The following is a 14690-nucleotide window of genomic DNA, read 5'->3' on the forward strand; positions in this document are numbered from 1 at the left end:
ATGTAGTGTCGACACTGCTGCATTCCAAGGGTTCATGTTGGTAATGTCTTTTTTTGGGGTGGCCATAAAATCATACAAAATCTTTTGTTGAAAAGCCTTGTACAACGAGCCATAAACACTGTGTGTGGTGCAGTGAGAGTGTAATAGGCGTGAGCCACTGTATTGTAATGGGGAAATTACTGAAAACATCAAAAGACAAAAGATAAATAAGGAAGTTCTGAACTGAATAGGACTCTTGGATGAGTGAGAACATCCTGTAATGTATTTTTTGGGGGGGGGTTTCTTTCCGGTTTGGTGAAGCATCTTATGTGTGATTTTGACAGACTAAGCAAATTGCAATTGCATACTTTATTTGACCTCTTCTTCTATCTGAATGCCCAAACCTATCCCAGATAGAATCAGCATGCAGCATTTAACTGCCACCAACGGAGTCTGTTTATTATGTTGAGTCATGAACGTGTATGGAACTCACAATGACAGAGGGTTATACAATCAGTTCCAAAAAATTGGGAAAAGGTGTCGTTGAAGAAACCATACTTCATTGTTAGGTTGTGCTTGAACTGTATTTGGATATGAACTTTGGTAAATGTAGTTTTGGACAATCAGCACTTCCCTTTAACTATTGTATGGGATGACAAAAAGTACATTTTAATATTATTTTTGTTTTCCTGCCCCTTCTCTAGAGGCACATTGGACCAGACCAGCTGCCTCAAGACTCTACTGGAGCAGAGGGAGATGTAAGTTCATGAGTAACAATGCATTTTGGGGGATGGGGTTTTATTGTATCTCTTTCCTTTTTTTTTTTTGCATGAAAACTCTTGATTAGTGTGTTTGAATATAAATGTGTATATCTATACTGAATATATACAGTATATCGATATTCAGAGATGCTGCTGTGTGTGTGTTCTACACACAGGAGGTCTGTATAGAAGGGGACTGCTCCAAAGGACTTCCAGGGGTGCCGGGCACAGCTGGTGCCAAGGGAGAAAAAGGAGACCAGGGCAAGCCTGGTGTGACTCCCTTAGACAGCTGTGACAAGGTAAGACTTAGAAGGAACAGGAGTTTTTTTTTGTTGATCTGGAAACATATGAAATGCCATTTACAGTTTAGTCGCTGTGTTTGTTGTTGTGCTTTGATGAATTGCAAAATGGCAATCAGTCATTTTGTATTAGAGTTTTAATGGCTTGATGTGAGCAGCTATCCAACCGGCATAGCATGCCAGCAGTGAGGCATTACTCCAATGACTTGTCTGCTTCCAGTGTTTGGAGAGACTGCAGAAAGAGCAGGCGACACAACCAGCGGTCAGTTGACAATCCGTATCATGTTCTAAGCATATGCACAAATCATTTACACATCCAAAAATGCACACAGACTGAAGTGCACATGCCCTGACTAATGTATGTCTTTGTCTTGTAGGACGACCGACCGGGAATGCCTGGATTTCCAGGAACGCCTGGATCACCAGGAATAAGAGGAGAGACTGTGAGTCTGTCATGCATCATTCTACTTGAGAAGTTATGCTTTTCGGTCTTTGTCCAAGTGAAAATTAGTTTACAGAGTTTATTTTGTTTTCTTTACTACAGGGTATACCAGGAGAAAGAGGCCAAGCTGGATCACCAGGAATCATGGTGAGATACAGCAACACATATTTCTCTTGTTGAACCCTTCCGGCCAGCTCAACTTTAATTCCTATGGAGCTTATTCAGAGTAGAGAAACCTGCATGTTATGCCATGGTGTTATTTAAGACACATCATTGAGACTAGAAAGCTTTAAAGGTGGACTCTTATTCTGAAATGATCATATACTACTGTGTAGATGTACCTATATGCAGATTTTTAAAGTTGCTCACCACTTTGATGACAACATTTTTCAAGTTATCGTTCTGTAAATGTTATAGTCAACTAAAACTGTTTGCAAACTATAATATGCATTCTAATCCCCTCCTTGCAGTACTTCTGTGAAGGAAGAGATTGTTTTTCTTTATTTTAGGATAGCACAGTTGGGTTTTTATCCTCAAGCTTGTGTTTGACACTTTCTGTGATTTCTTACAGTTCCCTACTGGTCTTAGTTAAATTATGTACAATGAGGCCCAATACACTAACCACTTAAATACGGATGTACCCACCAGCTCTCTTGCTGTGTTTCCAGTAATCATTAATTGTCGGAAATACATCAGCACTGCTTGAACAGATGTTAATACATTTGATTTAAATCGCTAAGTTCATGTTGTCTCAGGTGTTCCTTTCATTGTTCTCTGTCCACAGGGCCCTCCCGGTTTCCCAGGTTCTCCGGGCCCACCTGGTTCACCTGTAAGCACACTTCCAATTTATTTATTTTCCCTCTTACTCTCCTTTAATCAGTGATGAAAGAAAAGCTCACGCCATTTAATTAAATATATGTATGTAACAATACGTCAATGCAAGTAAAGCTATTTAATTTAACAAGCTACACGAGTGGTGCAATGGATTTATAGCATCAAAGGGAAAGTACAACTTTTTTTTTATTATTATTAATACTGATGCTTCAATGTGTGCACCACAGTTTGATGTTGCTAGTTTGATCTAATTCATATACAGTTAAGTGCAGTGGTTCCACCTACACAATTTAGGGAGTTGAGATGATTAATTGGGCTCTAATCTTTGCTTTTCTGTGAAATATGGGATACATGTACCATGTGGGTTTCAAAATGCTATTTAAATGAAACAATCTGAGAAGTTGAGAGGAGACATCTCTCTTTCGTAACTGCAAACAACTCCAAGAAGGTTGGAAACCACTAGATTAATAATCAACACATAATTGTATTTTAGAAGATCTTAGATTTATTTTTTTAATATTTTCTTCTAATGTAGAATCTTAATTCTAAGTAAATAGTAACTTTAGCTCCCAAATAAATGTAGTTTAGTAAAACATATAGCATTTCCCCCTGACATGTAATGAAGTACAAGTATAATGTAGCATTTGCTATAAATAAACGTGCGTGTGCGGGGTTCCACTGTGGGCTATGGAGCCGTACTCTAATGCAGTGGTACCCAACCTTTTTTGAGCCACGGACCGGTTTTGTGTCAGACAATATTTTCATGGACCGGCCTTCATGGTGTAGACGAAAAATATGACGTAATAAATATGACGTAATACGACCGGCATAAATACAATTATAAAGTGCATAAAGATACAACTCACCATTACGCTGCATTATTGGAGCCCTGAGCTTGTGGGTGGTGGGGCGGGGGACGCTCGGATGGGGGTCTCGCCCGGGGCGTAATTACATGTGCAACCGCCACTGAATGGATGAGCTGTGAGCTGTTAGCCGCTGCTGTGTGTCATGGTGTATCTGTTTCTATGTGTGAGGGATAGAAGTATGAAGATATGACTCATATTCAGTGGTGAGGAAGTTACTCACAATGATGAGCTACTAATTAGTTTCTCCTCAGGATAATAAATCACTAATTACTTTCTCTAAATTACAACTCTCAGTAATCACTCTATTAACCAATACTTCACAGTGATATTCTTACCACTTTTGGAAATTGTATTAATTTGAGTAATCATATTAATATGCAGTTAGCTTAACAGCGAATTATCACTCACAGATGCCACCATTTTAAAAACACCCAGCTTTCAGTAACATTCTTTTGTTGACTCGTAAAAAAAAATCATATTTTTCTTTTCTTCCAGCACTCATGAGTCTTCAGCTTACAGCAGCTGTCGCTAAGCAACAGATCACACACACACACACATGCATATTAATGTGTATCTAAAAACAATATTCAATATTCACTCAAAATCTGTCTGTGGTTTGATCACAATATTTGTTTTGCTTAGTAACACATTAACTCCATAATACTGCTAATTTTATTTGTTTGTGAGATGAAGAAATAAATGACTTAATGACGTCTGCGCCTTTGAATGAATTTGGAAGAATACAATAAGGGAGGAAGGGATTCATGGGGAGGGAAGTAGCATTGTATCATTAACCCTAAAACACTAACGTTAAAAATAGTAACACCATCACTAATGTCGGGTATATTTTACCCGAGCTAATATACCTGAAAAATACTTCTCATCAAAATATATTAAAATACAACAATACAAGGAAAATTGAAGTACTCTTCTTTTATTTTACCCTATAGAACCTCTCAAAAAACAAAAAAGGTATCATGGGGGAACCCTTAAAAAAGGCTCAAAATCGGGTGAAAAATTAAGGAATCGTCAATAAAACATGATTCAAAATATAAATAATGGAGCAATGAACTTGTTATTTGGTCCACCCATTCCTGGGACATGTGCGCCTTGTCCTGTGAAGGAAATGTTTCCCTTCAAGGGTAAAACCCATCCGAAATGTTTTAAACTTTTATCACTAACGTTGGGTATATTTTACCCGACACGTGCCTGTTGAAAAAACAGGGATTGGAGCAGAGAGACACGCCCACCTTCAATAATTTCTGTGAGCAGCATGAAGCTACACAAGGACCCACGCAACTCAGACAAAAGCAACACAATCAAAATTACGTAACCACAATCGCATGGGTAAAAATCACCCGACGTTAGTTTTCTAGGGTTAATGAAGGTTAAAAAACATGAAATTCCCCAACCAACTAGTCCGAGGAGGCAACGTTCAGGCTCCAGATCTCACTGTCACAGACCTGAATCCCCATCCTGAGGCCTAGTGGTGTGTAGAGTGTAGAGCAGAGGACACAATAAAATATAGTCAGTCCCAATGGGAGACGGCACAGGCCGGTTAGCTGTTTTGTCTCTTTGATATCGACTTGCCTCGTCACCAGGGGAGCATACATATCACATTGTCTCCTTCGTTTTGTAATTATTTGTCACTCTCATCATTCTCAGGGTCAGAACGGTGAGGGAGGGTCAGCTGGCCTCCCAGGAATTAAGGGCGAGCAGGTAAAGTATCTGCCAATCACGTTCCCTGAAATCATACCATGTAGAAGAAAAAAAAATACTTCCAGGTTTGATTGAGTGTATGATCTTCACCTCAGGGCCCTGCAGGGACGCCCGGCTATCCAGGATCCATGGGCCCGCCTGGACTTCCTGTAAGTTGCCTCATTATAAAGGAAGTGTGAGATTGACAGCAGTCTCAATATACATTGATGAACTGTCCATATATATTGGTCAGGGACTGAAGGCCGAACGTGGGAGCCCAGGAAGCAGTGGTCAGAAAGGGGAAGCGGTAAGCCATCACACTCTCAATATTTCATCCTACACAATGCATCTGCAGTTAATGTTGCATATACATAGCTAACATTTCCTTCCCCTCTGCAGGGAGCTCCTGGTAACCCCGGGTACCAAGGACTGACTGGCTCCCCGGTCAGTGTTTCATCTGAAATTTTTGCCAGCAATATTTAAAGCGTGCGTCCTCATTTATCATCACACACTTTAATAACTGAGAATAATTTGAGCCAATCTGTGTCTGCAGGGCATTAAAGGAGCCACTGGACCAGCTGGACCTGTTGGTCCCAAAGCGGATCAGGTGTGTATAACACATACATACAAATAATAGTATGACCTTCAGAAACCAAATACATATTCTTATGTTACTCTTTTTTAATTTCAAGGGTTTCCCAGGACAACCAGGTTTCCCAGGACCACCAGTAAGTGAATGTTTTAACTCCTCAATGGCAAGTTATTGCCTTTGGAATAGTTGTAGTGACTTTCCTTGTTCCTCTGTGTATTGTTAGGGTGCACCAGGTATTGCTGGGAAAACTGGAAGGGAAGGGTCCTCTGGGCTCAAAGGAGAAAAAGTGAGTACAAATCACACATGTAGATGATTGTTCTGCATACATAATGATCATGCTGATTGGTGGACTGAATATCAATGCTTTCAAAGGGCAACGATGGTGCTCAAGGATCTCAGGGACCACCTGGAGCCTCAGGCTCACCAGGCACCCCTGGGATGATGGTATATGCATGTTATATTACTGTATATTATCCAAGTTTGACCAATTTCAACATATTCATGAACTGTATGATATTTTTAGTCACCATTTACACTCTCGGTCTGTGTTTGCAATGAAAGGGCCCCCCCGGCATTGAGGGATTGGATGGAAAAGATGGGAAACCAGGGCTGCGGGCAAGTTTCACACAAGCATTCCCACACACGAGCAGTATACTCAAACACACACTGAGGTCACTTGGTATAGTTAAACACACGCAACAGTTGATCTTCTGCACTGGTGTTGTTTTCATTGCCAGGCAGAGGCAGGCCCTCCAGGCCCAGCAGGACCACGAGGAATCCCAGTAAGTATCACCTCTCACATCTATATGACCTCTTTTGATTCTCCATCTATCCAGCGCCGTAAACAGCCTGAATTATGTGTGAGAAGCATCACATGTTTAGTACGTACAGAGCACTTAGCGCTATCCACACCAGATCGCAATATCTAAAATCATGTATTTTTTTGTACCAATCTTGATGACTCACTTTTAGCCCTTTGATTTCTGGAAGCATGCATTATGAGGTAGGCAGTTGCATAAACCATCAAAATAAGGTTTGAATTATTTATATGTCTCAATCTCTTACTTTATTTGTTTGTCATGCTAGTTGCAAGACTATTCTTCTAGCACCACCATGAGGTTCGAACTTGTGGTTTTGTGTCAACAATTATTGGATGGATTGCCATGAAGTTTGGTTCAGATATTGTCCCCCTCAGGATTAATTGTAATCATTTACTTCTGCGTAAACTATCGTAATCCCCGAGCACCATCATCAGGTCAGATTTTTTGTTTGTCCAGAACTTTGGTTTATTACCAAATACCTGAAAAATATTTCCATTTCCATCAGTCTTGGTTGTACTTTGTGTGCAGGACTAAACCATTTTCACTGAAAACCTTGAGCTCTTAATAAAAGAGATGGATTGCCAACAATGGACAAATGTATTATGACTTTATAAATGAATGCATATGAACAGTAAAGTTTCAAGACGGGTGTGATCTTGACTTTTGTCTAGTTTCACCAATGGCACCCAAGTCACATTAATATGGACTTTTGACTCCTGACTCATGTATGTTCATTCATTACTGAGTCTTGTTAGGGTTGAAGATGTCACTCGTGATGTGACCCCATTGGAAACTTCGAAGCTTTCCATGTCATTCTCAGATCTTCTAACATCTTTAGATACGGATAGTGAGTCCACACTGTAGTCAGCGTCAGTGAAGACTCAGACTACTCGCAGCCTATCTCCCTCTCTTTCTTTTTTATTTATCTCACTCACTCTCTGTATCTCAGTTCGTGTTCTACCCAAGAGCAGGTGTTCAGGATTTCAAAGACCCGCCTGCCTGTTCTTTGGCAGCCTCGACTTTGTGAATTGTGATACTGTGCTAATCTCATTCTCTCTGATGTCTCTCCTCAGGGATTCAAAGGGAAAACTGGCCATGGTGGCTTCCCTGGACAGAAGGTTAGCCTCACAACTCATTGCTTTACCAGCACACTGTGTCTGTTTGTCTGCTTACACTCTTTTTGCTTGTGAGTCAGGCTAAGTTGTTATATCAAACTGATTATAGCATTAGTGAGTGTAGCAGAGTGATGCATTCCACTCAGGCCTCCATTATCTTTTCATTACTTTCTCATTCCTTCAGGGTGAAGCTGGACCTTCAGGTCCACCTGGACCACCAGGCAGGGCGGGACACGAGGTGAGTATTTAGGCTTTCTTTAGATTAAATATTGAAGCACAAATCAATCATCTGTGCATACACTCACAATGCAGGAGTATATAAATCATAGTCAGTGTAACCCTGGAGATTTATAAAGGTCAATATGTGACCTTTCCAGGGTGACCCCGGTACCCCAGGAGCTCAGGGGCGTCCTGGACCCTCCGGCCACATTGTAAGTTCACTGCCCTTTATGCTGTACATGCATGTTCAGTTGATATTGTAATATGTTAGTGTGTTAATCTTTAATAATGTGTGTTTACTATTCCCATTAGGGTTTGACAGGTCCATCTGGACCACCAGGACCTGCTGGTCCCTCAGGCCTGGTATGTGAAATGTGGCAAACATATGAGCTTTGAATTAGAAGAAAATCTATTATTTTATGAGCTTGTGTGTGTGTGTGTGTGTGTGTGTGTGTGTGTGTGTGTGTGTGTGTGAGTGTGTGTGTGTGTGTGTGTGTGAGTTAAAGTGCAAACAAGATAATATGATAATCTGATTCTACATTTTCTCTTTTGCAGGGTATAAAAGGAGACAAGGGCCAAGCTGGTGAGAGGGGTCTTCCAGGGATGGGTGGAATCCCAGGACCGCCCGGGCACCCTGGCTCCATGGTTAATACCTCTCAACTTGTGTCTACCACCTCATTTATCGCCCAGAAATTTAATCAAATATCCTTCTAGCCGCTACCATACCAGTACATCTTTCTTATTCACTTTTCCTGCTATAACTTTGGCTTCTAGGGAGAACCAGGCAACGACGGTGAAGCTGGTAAAGATGTGAGTAATGTCTTGGTGTGATGTTTGTCCCCGTTAAAATATAATGGAGAGAGATTAATGTGGTGACATGCTTTTATGGATCTTTGTCTGTTTTTGAAAGGGAGTGGTTGGCGTACCAGGGGAAAACGGGCAGCCAGGTCAAAAGGTAAGAGCCGACTTGGGAGTGGTACTGTTATAATATATTGTGTGTGTGTGTGTGTGTGTGTGTGTGTATGTGTGTGTGTGTGTGTGTAAACCGAGCTGTAGGCACTGACACCCTTCTTCCCGCTTACCTCACTTCACCCCTCTCCGAACTGGCAGCTGGCCGTCTGCTATCCCTCTCTAGCCGTAGAGTGTTGGATCTCTCCTTAGACACAGGGTTACAGTACTGGAGGTGGATGCAGTGATAAAGTTATTCTCTGCCTCTGGGATAATGCTATTAAGCTTGAGGGGAGATGCTAGATGAGGCTATTTGTCAAGCTGACAGGATGGCATTGTCATGGTTTTAGCTGAAGAAGAGGAAAACAGGGGAGGAATCCAAGAACGGACTCCTCTATTCTTCTTCCTCCTCTCTATTTCAAGAGCCGCTTGTCTGTCGGTGATGTGTAAACATTAGACGTCCATTATGGGCTGCTTTGTCCTTGATAAATCACTGTCGCTAATGAAGCAGGGCTGTTTTTTTGAGATCATTTAAACAACCCCAATCGTGGGTTCAGTTGTGTGGAAAGTGATATAGACATATCCAAAAGCTGTCTGAGACGGCTCGCTTCTTTTCTGAAATAGGGGTGATATTAATCTGAACATGGTTGTTATATAAAAAATAAAACTCTCTCCTTTACTTTGGAGCAGAAAAGGCCATTTAAGGAAGAACGTAATAGTTGAATTAAAATGGTATTTTAATTGCAGGTTGTAATGCAACTAAATAGGAAAAAGGGTGAATACTTAAAAGAAAAAACTTTCACCACAAAAAAATAAACAAAACTATTTTGGTGATGTTGGCATGACACTACACATTTTTGTGAAATACTATACAATTACATTTATTCTGACATAATATACTATGACTATACTATGACATTTGTATGGCATACTTTATACAATTACATTTGTCAGGAAAGCAAAACAAGACCACACGAATAAGATAACCCGTCACTTTCAAGACAGCAGAGACACACGCAGCCTGTGGCAGGGCATTCAGACCATCACAGACTATAAACCCGCGCCACAGACCTGCGACAGCAACATCTCTCTGCTCAACGACCTAAACAGCTTCTTTGCACGGTTTGAAGCTCAGAACAACACTCGTCCACACAAGACTCCGCCTCCTCCCCATGATCAGGTTCTGTGCCTGTCTGCTGCCAGCGTGAAGAGGACTCTCTCCACCATCAACACCCGCAAGGCAACAGGTCCAGACAACATCCCTGGTCGTGTGTTGCGGGACTGCGCAGAGGAGCTTAAGGACGTCTTCACGGATGTCTTCAATACATCTCTGAGACAAGCTGTTGTTCCGCCATGCTTCAAGGCCACCACCATCATACCTGTGCCAAAGAAATCCACTCCGTCCTGCTTCAATGACTACAGTCCAGTGGCACTGACCCCCATAATCATGAAGTGCTTTGAACGACTAGTCATGTCGCACATCAAATCCATTCTCCCCCCCCACCCTGGACCCTTTCCAGTTTGCATACCGTGCCAAACGGTCCACGGAGGATGCAATCTGCTCTGCTCTGCACCCAGCCCTCACCCACCTGGACAAAAAAGACTTGTATGTGAGAATGCTGTTCATTGACTTTAGTTCAGCATTCAACACCATCATCCCACAATAACTCGTCTGCAAACCTGACCAGCTGGGGCTCAACACCTCGCTGTGTAACTGGCTGCTCGACTTCCTTAGTGAGAGGCCACAAGCAGTACGTGTCGGCAACAACACCTCGAGCAGCATCACACTGAGTACAGGGGCCCCTCAGGGCTGTGTGCTCAGTCCTCTGCTCTTCACCTTGCTGACTCACGACTGCAGAACCAGCTACAGCACCAACCACATGGTCAAATTCGCAGACGACACAACACTGATAGGTCTCATCACCAAGGATGACGAGACCCTCTACAGGAAGGAGGTCAACCTTCTGACCACGTGGTGCAGAGACAACAACCTCCTGCTAAACAGCAGCAAGACCAAGGAGATTGTTGGAGATTGTTGCCCTCTGGTCGGAGATACCGGAGCCTCCGAGCTCGCACCACCAGGCTGTCCAACAGCTTCATCCACCAGGCTGTCAGGAAGCTGAACTCTCTCCCCACCATCCCACTCCGTCCTCTTCTCTAGACTCGCATGTCTGGATGCTGCTAAGGAGTCACAGTCATTTATTTATAGTCCTTCACAGTCTTAATAGTTCCTAATTTATGTTGTCTATATGTTATATGTTGTTGTTTTTTTAACTTTTAAACAGTTTTTTGCACTTTATTATTATTATTACTATTGCACAATTTTCTATATGTTGGACAGAAGAGAAACATACTTTCGATCTTCTGCATGTTTGCACATTGCACAAAATTGACAATAAAACTGACTTTGACTTTGACTTTTGTATGGCATACAATATTATGACTTTTTTTATGACATTTTGATTGCAAACTGAACTATGACATTTTGTGAAATTTTTCTTGCGTACTATACTGACTATGAAAATTCTCTGTGTGTGTGTGTCCTAGGGTGAACCAGGGGCAGGCGGTCAGAGGGGTCCTGCAGGTGAAAGAGGCAGACCGGGGCTCCCTGGTGGTGGAGGTTACCACGCCAAGGACGCGCAGCCCATGATTGGCCAAGCCGGACCCCGAGGAGAGAGAGGAAGTCCAGGTTTAGACGGTTCTCCGGGGATCCCTGGATCTGCAGGGTCACCAGGAAATGACGTGAGATGCAGTTTAATTACACGTGCAGCACTGTAACCGTATCATTTAACAAAAAGTTAAACCAGCTCCAAATAATGCAGAATGCAATATATACAGCCCCAGAGGCGCTCACTAGCTCCATCTGCTCTTGGAAATAATTCATTTTAAATTATCTTCCTTGATTAATGTTTGCCCTTTTGCTTTTCTCTTAATTTCCCTATTTTTAAACAGGCTGTTGTAAATTACGATGAAGTCAAGAACTTCATCCGCCAGCAGGTGATCAAGATCTTTGATGGTGAGGGCGTGTGCATTCTTGCAGTGTTTACAGTGTATAATTTCGCAGAGTACTTTCATATCTCTTATCCAAACCTCTGCTACTGCTACTCCAGAATCATGGTTTGTTATCACGTCGTTTCCTCCCCAGAGAGAATGGCCTACTACTTGTCGCGCATGCAGACGCCAGTAGAGGTCGCATCGCCAGGCCGGCCTGGGCCCCCAGGGAAAGACGGATCTTCAGGTAATCCTGGGAACCCAGGTATACCTGGGAACCCAGGACAGATGGGCAGACAAGGACGGCCAGGAGGCCAAGGACCCCCTGGTGAGACATCAGATACCAAAAAGCTGTCCAGCATCATAACAGTGATATAAGTGTCATTAGTAACTAGCAGTTAACAGTTTATCTGTCATGTGGTCAAACCGAGTGCTCTCTTTCTGTAGGACCACATGGACCACGTGGAGAAAAGGGAGATAAGGGTGTTGGAGAGATGGGAGATGTAGGACCTCCAGGAGGACCAGGTAATTTACCCCACTGGTAGAATGGCAGCCATACTGTGTTTCGGCCTAACGTAAAGCTGGAGCGAATAGTTAACATTTTGGCACATTTGACTATGTGCATTGACAAACACAGTTTCATGTTTTTATTTTTAAGTTTACATAGTCCGATATTTTCACTGTAATTTCAGTTACAGACAGATCTTCCACTAGATATTCAAGCTGATGCTAAACCCCTCACATCAATTATGCTAATTACAAAGTTTGCATTTGTTGTTGAATGGTAAACTGCCAGCGTAATGAGAATAATGTTGCATCGTTCTTAAACTTTCTTAATCAAAATTACCATGCTAATTCAGACAACCCAATCAACTACTAAGATCCCTCAATCACCATGGAGGTCTGATAGCTTTGGCTAAATTTGCATCTGCAATTACTTTAGTTTATTTATTTAAGGTGGTTTTGGTTGAAAAAGCAACTGTGCTCACATTAAATGACCAAAATAGGGTTTTAATGTTTGTGCATCTACTAACCCACGTTCCCTTAGGTAGTTAGCGCTTCATCTTTTCGAGTTTCTGTTTTTGTACATATGTTCTTGTGTCTACATTATATTCGTAGTGTAAAATGGCAACAGCTTTACTATACACTATTACAGATGGAATAAAATACACCTGAATAGTTTGACATGTGTGTTTTACACCAAACATCAAACTATTCCTTTAACTTTTCCCCTTTTTAATTTTTTGTTTTATCTTTTTGAATATGTCTTCTTAATTGTTACAATCTCTCTTTTTTTCCCTTCTTTCAGGTGTCCCAGGCCCCCAAGGCTATGGTAAGATGGGACCTCCGGGTCCTGTTGGCCAGCAGGGTGTTCCTGGGATCTCAGGCTCTCCTGGGCAGCCTGGTACAAAGGGACATGATGGCCGGTGCAATCCGGGAGACTGTAGGAGCCATCAAGTAGAGTACAGCCCCAAGGGCCCACCTATGAAGGGCCCCTGGTAGTGGGCTCTAGAGGTGATAGAGGAGAGGGACTGAAGCAAGGAGACTTCGGGGAGGACAGGAAGCCAAAGACCGTGAACCAAAGTTATTAAATCTGACCATCAGATGAAATCCAGGAGTAACCTTGTTGTTGAATTGTATAGATTTTGACTGAAGTCAACATCTTTCTAAAAGCCCCGCTTGAATGAGGCCTGCAAAGACACACTAGCAGCACATTTTGATCAGTCTTTTTTTGTCATATTGCCAATTCATTGCAATATGAATGTCTCTTATTTTGGTCTTGCTTCTTTATTCTCACTGCTTCACTCCTTTTGTACATTTTCAAACAACCAAGGGGAGGTAACAAGAGTTCAGTTTGTGTTTTTGTATTTTTATTTTCTTTGTCTAAATTTGTAGAATTTCAGTTATTGTAGCACTTTGCTTGCACCTCTTATATCTTTGGTCCCTTCTCACAGAATCACACTTTGAGTGTCTCCCATGCATTTCTAACTTTATGTCTTAGTACTTGTGGTGTGGAAGAGATTATCCCAAGAAATGTATTTCAGTTCTGTAGAAACAGATGTCAAGAAACTCACGTCCATGCCCTTTTTGAAGAATTGACTGTTTTGTATATATTTATATTTATATATTGTGGCTTTTTCTACTTTTTTAACAGATTTGATACAAGACATACGCATGGCTAGCCACCTATTTTTTCATTTTTGATGGTTATTAAGCAACAAAAAAACCAAAGGGATATTTTGTAACTACGGTATGTAAGCTTTTAAAATCAAATAATGTGTTCAGTTAAAGACAATTATTTATAAAGGAAAACTGTTTACGCAAAAGAAACATATGTTTTTCTAATTGTGGTGCTAAAGGTAATTTTGTGCCAAATTAACTTCTGTATTTTTGCCATTCAGCCACTTAAAGCATCTCATTATGTGTTGCAAAGTAGATGTAATAGCCATCTGTCTGCTTCAACAGGAACATAATTAAGAAAATATAAGCAATAATTGAGCCCATTTACCACAGGCACTGTAATGCAACACGCAAGGATAAAGAACATATTCTTAAAAGCATCACGTTACTGTATTACTGTATTATTTCTTACTTTTTTTATATGTGGAAGTCTTTGGAGTTTTAAATCACGACCATCTCAATCAAGTTAAATCAGACTTTTGTTTCTCACAAACTAACCCATGGGAAATGTTAAAGTTGAAACTGAATTACACTATTTTTGAATGAAGCTGTATCATTGTAAACCTGTGTTGTATCAAACACTATTGAAATACTGAATACTGTTGTCCATCCATGGATTTTAAGACAATCGGAACCTGAGCATAGACGGGGACCTCAAGTAAAGTTGAAGTTGCAATTATCTTCTTCTCTGGTTCTTTTGTCTCATTTTGTAGTTGATCTACATCTCCCTTTGTGGTCATGTTGCATGTCCTTGTAGTTCTTCTGCCTCATTTTTGTAGTTGATTTGCTTCTCTTTGGCGTTATATTGTGTTTCTTTATAGTCGGTTTGGGTCTCTTTGTTTTTATTTCTCATCAGTCACTACAAACAGAGGTTTTCCAAGGCGGGCAAACGCCCACTGCTTTTATTTGGGAGCAAACTCGTTCTGGTTTCCATTTGTAGTCAG

At 41.4% G+C, this 14690-nt stretch overlaps 1 protein-coding gene across 1 annotated transcript in view; it reads left to right on the plus strand.

Annotated features, from left to right (window-relative positions):
• col16a1 (collagen, type XVI, alpha 1) overlaps nt 1–14426 on the plus strand; it is a gene marked incomplete at its 5' end in the record, with an annotated part of 52216 nt that extends 37790 nt beyond the window's left edge. The window contains 28 exons of the mRNA XM_079231880.1: nt 684–737; nt 917–1039; nt 1260–1301; nt 1417–1482; nt 1584–1628; nt 2266–2310; nt 4847–4900; nt 4996–5049; nt 5133–5186; nt 5279–5323; nt 5433–5486; nt 5572–5607; nt 5695–5757; nt 5844–5915; nt 6033–6090; nt 6213–6253; nt 7366–7410; nt 7592–7645; nt 7785–7838; nt 7939–7989; nt 8182–8271; nt 8401–8436; nt 8537–8581; nt 11122–11316; nt 11527–11590; nt 11720–11893; nt 12013–12090; nt 12875–14426. Of these exons, the coding sequence (XP_079088006.1) occupies nt 684–737; nt 917–1039; nt 1260–1301; nt 1417–1482; nt 1584–1628; nt 2266–2310; nt 4847–4900; nt 4996–5049; nt 5133–5186; nt 5279–5323; nt 5433–5486; nt 5572–5607; nt 5695–5757; nt 5844–5915; nt 6033–6090; nt 6213–6253; nt 7366–7410; nt 7592–7645; nt 7785–7838; nt 7939–7989; nt 8182–8271; nt 8401–8436; nt 8537–8581; nt 11122–11316; nt 11527–11590; nt 11720–11893; nt 12013–12090; nt 12875–13068 (1986 nt within the window). The 3' untranslated portion in view covers nt 13069–14426. The remainder of the gene's footprint in view (nt 1–683; nt 738–916; nt 1040–1259; nt 1302–1416; nt 1483–1583; nt 1629–2265; nt 2311–4846; nt 4901–4995; nt 5050–5132; nt 5187–5278; nt 5324–5432; nt 5487–5571; nt 5608–5694; nt 5758–5843; nt 5916–6032; nt 6091–6212; nt 6254–7365; nt 7411–7591; nt 7646–7784; nt 7839–7938; nt 7990–8181; nt 8272–8400; nt 8437–8536; nt 8582–11121; nt 11317–11526; nt 11591–11719; nt 11894–12012; nt 12091–12874) is intronic.
• Nucleotides 14427–14690: the final 264 nt, after the last annotated feature.

The sequence above is a fragment of the Taurulus bubalis genome (genome assembly GCF_910589615.1).
Source record: "Taurulus bubalis genome assembly, chromosome: 16".
Taxonomy (NCBI): Eukaryota; Metazoa; Chordata; class Actinopteri; order Perciformes; family Cottidae; genus Taurulus; species Taurulus bubalis.